Source organism: Nicotiana sylvestris, chromosome 1 (assembly GCF_000393655.2).
Source record: "Nicotiana sylvestris chromosome 1, ASM39365v2, whole genome shotgun sequence".
Classification (NCBI taxonomy): Eukaryota; Viridiplantae; Streptophyta; class Magnoliopsida; order Solanales; family Solanaceae; genus Nicotiana; species Nicotiana sylvestris.
The window spans coordinates 59701780-59707907 of NC_091057.1; the positions used below are offsets into that span (position 1 = coordinate 59701780).

A 6128-nucleotide genomic window follows, 5' to 3' on the forward strand; every position below is an offset into this window, starting at 1 on the left:
CACTTCTAAACAAGACCCCGTATGAATTGTTGAATGGAAGAAAACCCAAGATGACTCACCTAAGAATATTTGGATGCAAATTTTATGTTCTCAACAATGGAAAGGATCAACTTGGTAAGTTCGATGCCAAAAGTGACGAAGGAATATTTCTTGGCTACTCTTCTCAAAGAAAGGCCTACAAGATATATAACGAGTAGACTCAATGTGTTGAAGAAAGTGTCCATGTTATTTTTGATGAATCTCATCCACCATTTGAGAAGAGTGCTGAGGAAGATCAAGATGGAGAACCCTTAGTTGTTCCCGGTGAAGTCATTAACATGACAAATGGAAAAGCAGATATGATGAGTCAAGTGAAGGAGCCAAAATGAAGACAATGTTGCCTCATCATCAACAGAACCAAGCACTTCAATTACAATCACTGAAGCTGAAGAAAGAGTAGTTGATGTAGTTCAGGGAACTCCACTAGCACCTGAGAGAATGATAGAGGAAAATCGGCCAAACATACCTTCCTCCTCTTAAAATGAACCTTAGACGTCCAACTGGAGACATCAAAGCTCTCACCCTATAGACAACATAATCACTCCTCTAGATTCCGGAGTTCAAACCAGGTCAAGATCCAGAAATTCACTTGCCTTCTCAGCCTTTCTCTCCCAAATAGAACCTAAAAACATCAAGCAAGCCTTGAAAGATGTAGATTGGATTACAGCCATACAATACGAGCTGCATCAGTTTGAGAGAAACAGTGTGTGGCACCTGGTACCTAGACCCCCAGATAGAACCATCATAGGAACCAGGTGGGTATTTAGAAACAAGCTCGATGAACATGGAATTACCACAAGGAACAAGGCCAAGCTAGTAATCCAAGGCTACAATCAGGAGGAAGGGATTGACTATGATGGAACGTTTGCTCCAGTGGCTCGTATGGAAGCTATCAAAATTCTAATCGCTTTTGCATCTCATATGGAATTGACCTTGTTCCAAATGGATTTCAAAAGTGCATTTTTGAATGGACTCCTTAAGGAAGAAGTCTATGTAAAGCAACCCCCAGGGTTTGAATGTCATGAGCACCATAAATATGTGTTCAAACTAGACAAAGCTCTGTACGGGCTAAAGCAGGCTCCTTGAGCTTGGTATGAAAGATTGTCAAAATTCCTCTTAGAAAATGGTTTTAAGAGAGGGAAAATTGACAATACTCTCTTTTTAAAGAAATGAGGAAGGAACCTGCTCATTGTTCAGGTTTATGTTGATGATATCATTTTTGGAGCAACAACTGACTCTCTGTGTGAGAATTTGCAAAACTTATAGGAAGTGAATTTGAAATGAGCATGATGGGGGAATTAAACTTCTTCCTGGGTCTTCAAGTAAAACACTCCCCAAAGGGTACTTCCATTTGTCAGCAAAAATACATCAGGGAACTCTTAAAGAGGTTTGACATGGAAGCATCAAAGGTGATAGACACTCCCATTGCAACTGCGACTCGACTGGACATGGATGAAACCGGATCTCCTGTGAATCAAACAATGTATAGAGGCATTATTGGGTCTCTCCTCTATCTCACTACTAGTCGAACTGATATTGTTTTTAGTGTGGGGTTGTGTGCAAGGTTTGAATCAAATCCTAAGGAATGTCACTTGAAGGCTGCCAAATGGATACTAAGATATCTCAAGGGAACACAAGATCTGGTGTTGTACTATTTATCAAGTGACAATTTTAATGTAATTGGGTATGCTGATGCAGATTATGCAGGTTATCTTATGGACAGAAAAAGCACTTCTGGAATGACTCACTTCTTAGGTTCATGTCTTATCTCTTGGGGAATAAGGAAGTAGAATTCAGTGGCTTTGTCAATAGCTGAAGCTGAATATGTAGTTGCAGCATCCTGCTGGGCTCAACTTCTATAAATTAAGCAGCAACTGGAGGATTTTGGGGTACTCACTGAAAGTGTGCCCCTCCTATGTGACAACACCAGTACACTCAACATGGCCAAGAATCCAGTTCAACATAAAAGGACCAAACATATTAATATGAGGCATCATTTTCTGAGAGATAATGTGGAGAAAGGGTTGATATGCATGAAGTTCTGTAGCACAAAAGATCAAATTGCAGACATTCTCACCAAGGCACTAAGTAGGGAACAGTTTGAAAGAAACAGAGTAAAGCTGGGACTATTGAGGCCAAATTAAGAACCCGATTCCTCTTTGGCTGGCTTGTATTCTTAAGAAATAACTGGTTCAAAGTGTTTTCTAGCCCTGTCTAACTCAATTCAATACTGTTGCAGGTAAACGTGAATGATGAGCATAGAAGCAATAGATGCAGTGCATGGCTGATAAAAGAGGATTAATTCTTTTTAAAAAAAGGGATGAAGAAAATGTTTTTTCAAGAACCAGGTTCTTGTACTAAAGGTTAGTAGTTCTGTGCATCCTTTTAATACACGTCTTAAAAAGGGTACAAAATACAACTGCCATATCATCAAATTTTCAGATCCTGCTGTCACGTCCCTTCAATTTAAACGTGTCATCTCCCTCTGAAACATTACAATTCTCCACGCCCAACCGCCGTTTTAGAACTGGTGCATATTCCTTTTACTTCATAATTATCCTCTCCGTTTAAAAACCCTCTCCTCTGCTCATCTTAACCATAAGCCCTACTCTATATTCACCCAAAAGGGAAGGATCGTCACACTTCTTCTTCCAATGGCTAAGAAAACTTCTGATCTCTCTGCCTCTGTTGTAACTACCTACGATCCATCTATGGAACCTCTCATTTTCACTAAGCCTTCGTCACCCTCTATCACTCTACTGTTGCAGTCACACCTTCCCCGGTCTTCAAATATCTTCCCAACTCAGAAACCTTTGAAATTGTTATTCCATTCTCCCCATCGTCTGTTGTTCCCACCAGTCAAACCCTAAGTGGAGAACAAGGTCAAAATACTGAGTTCACAGAAGGTTTTGTCATCGTTGTGGAAGCACTGGTTGAAGAAAAGAAAGATGTTGTAACTATGTTTGTGGTATTCGCAGATGGGGTACTGCATGAAATTACTTCCCAGAAATATGAGTCACACAGTGCAGACGAAGAAAAGGCCATAATAGATGTTTAAGGGGATGTAGTAGCAGATACTACTAGGGGATCACATGAGGAACCTGATCCCTCTATGGAGGACCCAGATTAGGGCTCTCATCCCCAAGACAGTGTTGTTCCTACGTTCGATGTTGTACCTCTAGAAATTCAAGTACCCGGAATGCGATCTAATGATGAAGAAGACCTGGACAACGTGGCCCTTGATGCGTTCATAAGTAAGCGAAGGGTTGTATCTACCCTGAGTCTGAAATCAAACGACCCACTACCAGGCTTCAAATCAAAGAGGCTTATGACTTTGCTCTTCAAAAGAGCAAGAAGAGTAGTAAGAAGAAAAGAAAAAAGTTGGTGAAGGATGGCGTACCTATAAGTAATGAGGCTATCCCTATAGTCGAGGTGGAAGAAGGAACTCAAGAGGAATCTGGTTCACTTGTTAGGCGGTCTTCAAAAAAGGCCAAGCCTGTTTCAATGGAGAAAAGGTCAACATCTAAGTCCAAGATAAAGGAGGCAGTGAGTGATGAGGATATACTTGTCAAGTCAAAGGGAAAAGGCAAAGTCAGTGGAGAAAATCTTAGGAAACGCAAGTCTGAAACTGTTGAACCCAATTCTGGGAAGAAAGTGAAAAGTGAGGTCTGCCTTGGCTCTGAGCGTCTGAGGCATCAAAAGGTTTTTCTAGGTCGTACGTTTGACCCAAAAATCTCTGAGATGGCCGAAATGCGCAAAATTCTGGAAATGGTCGAGTTTCAACAATGGGCGCATCCTTTTCACATTGATGCACCTAAAGTGTATGAGGAGGAGGTACAAAGTTTCTTCGCTAGTCTCTTTCCAGTTGATACTGACCAAGTCTATGCTTTGGTCAATGGGGTAGACATTGTCTTTGATGTGGAATTGCTTGGAGAGATTTTGAAAGTTCCTACAGTTGGGGTGTCGAGTGTATGAGATGTTTGTCAGTATAACTTCAGAAATGCAGTGGTGAAAGATAATGCTAATTAGAAAGGGGACCAGATCCATAAGAAAGCACTACTTCCTTTCTACCAGCTGCTGTTTGAGTTGGTTAACAAAGTCGTTTTGCCTCAAGCAGAAATGAGGTATGTGACTTCAAAATCTGACCTATTCCTAATTGAGCAACTGGATGGTTTCAACCCAGTGAGTCTGCCTGCCATAATGATTGAACACATGCAGAAGGTTGCCAACTTCAAGGACGGTAATCATGGGCTTCCTTATGGATTCTTGCTTACTCCGGTGTTAAAATTATTTAAGGTTCCACTGGAAACAGGTAAAGTCGGGACCCGCAAGCAGATATTCTCACATACAACCTTGGAAGAGTGCGAGTGTATTGATATTTATGGGGGGGGGGAGGGGTAGGAAGTACATCAACTATTTTTCAGCTCATCAATGCCCAGAACAGTGCAGCTGAGGAAATGCGTCGATTGAAGGCCAGGAATGCTATCCTGGAAGGTCAGCAAGCTTGAGCGGTTCCCATGTCGAATGATGAAGTAGTTTGTTTAATCTAGGAAAATGCTGATCTCAGGGCACAAGTTGAGAACCTGAAGGCTGAACTGCTCAACGAGCAAAAGTCGGGAAACAACCGAATAGACCTTGTTCTCCAGACACTTGCCGCCACGTCCAAGCCTTGTTCTCCTAGTGCCCCCTAAGAACCCCTTCAATGACTAGTTTTCTGGATATGTTTCCTTTTTTTGTTTCTTTGATGATGTTTGGTGGATGTTTTTTGTGTTATTTTTATGGTTGGGATGTACTACTACTGTTCCTGTGAACAAGTCCAATGTTGTCTCTTCCTTTTTCAAAAGGCAGGGGCATATTAAATCATTATTAATATGAATCCTTTTTATTATGTCTAGTGCCTTCTCTCTGTGTTCTATTCTCTATCATGATTGTGTGCACATATGTGACATGAGTTAGCTTAGCTGGACTTCTTTGTGTAGTTGTTCTTTTAATGATGCCAAAAGGGGGAAAAAGAGTAATATAGGACTCAGGGGGAACACATTGGGGAACTGGTTCTTATGCTCTATTACTTTCTGAAAAAGTAATATAAGGCTATGCTCTATTACTTTCTGAAAAAGTAATATAAGGCATAGTCTCAAGGGGAACTTTTTTTTTAAACTGGTTTTTACTGCCCCAATTCCTACTTATGATTGTTTAAGTTTGTCATCATCAAAAAGGAGAAAATTGATAGATCTTAAATACTCTAGCTTTATGTTTTGATGATCTAACAAACTTACTATTAAGAACCAGATAGGGAACCGGACCTACTTGGATAGCTGCATCACTTTAAATGGCTTCCAGCTAAAGGTGAACTGCTACAACTTCAGGAGCTAGGAACCAACACAAGGACCTGATGCTCTTGTGGTTTCCTCATAATAGTACAAAGTCATTTGGACACAGCTGGAAATGAAGTGACTGACGATACTATTTCTATCGCACTGCACTACACTGCCAGCCCACTCATTCTCTAACCAAACAAAGTACTCACATTATTTCAAGTGATGTGATCAAGATGTAGCCAATGAGCTTCATACAAAAGATATCACTGGAAGGGTTCTATTTCTTATTCAAGCCTCTTGCATAAATAGAAAAATCAATCCTCACAAGCTTGAAGAACAAGGTTGAATGCTACTATGGACCAGTTCCTAAACGATAGATCATTGTTGTCCTAGTTGAGTTGTAACCTTGTTATTGCACTTACTGTATCTCCTAAACCACTTATTCAGAAGCATTTCGATTAGGAATCCTCTTGTAAATTCATAAAATCATTGAGTTTATGTTGTGACTAGATTTAGTCATAAGGAAAAGTCTTTGTAATCGTAGAAATAGAAAGTGACTTGTGGTGATAGCATCACAAGTTAGAAAAAGCCTTTGTAACTAGGATAGTCACAAAGTGGCTTGTGGTAAAGGTACCACAAGTTAGTTGAGTAAATTCTTTGTAATAGGAATTATTGTAAAGTGGCTTGTAATAGGTAGATTACAAGTTAGTGAAGTTAAAAGCCTACAGGTATAGGTCGTGGTTTTTTGATCCCCTTGTGTGGGATTTTTCC

At 40.3% G+C, this 6128-nt stretch overlaps 1 protein-coding gene across 1 annotated transcript; it reads left to right on the forward strand.

The window, feature by feature from the left end:
- Positions 1 to 1487: 1487 nt before the first annotated feature.
- On the forward strand, positions 1488 to 1829 carry LOC138870272 (secreted RxLR effector protein 161-like). Its single transcript, XM_070148068.1, has one exon. It carries the CDS (start codon positions 1488 to 1490, stop codon positions 1827 to 1829), a length of 342 nt encoding a protein of 113 aa, XP_070004169.1.
- Positions 1830 to 6128: the final 4299 nt, after the last annotated feature.

What these genes read in the sequence shown, in the direction of transcription:
- LOC138870272 (XM_070148068.1), top strand. Translation starts at nt 1,488, where the DNA reads ATGGATGAAACCGGATCTCCTGTGAATCAAACAATGTATAGAGGCATT.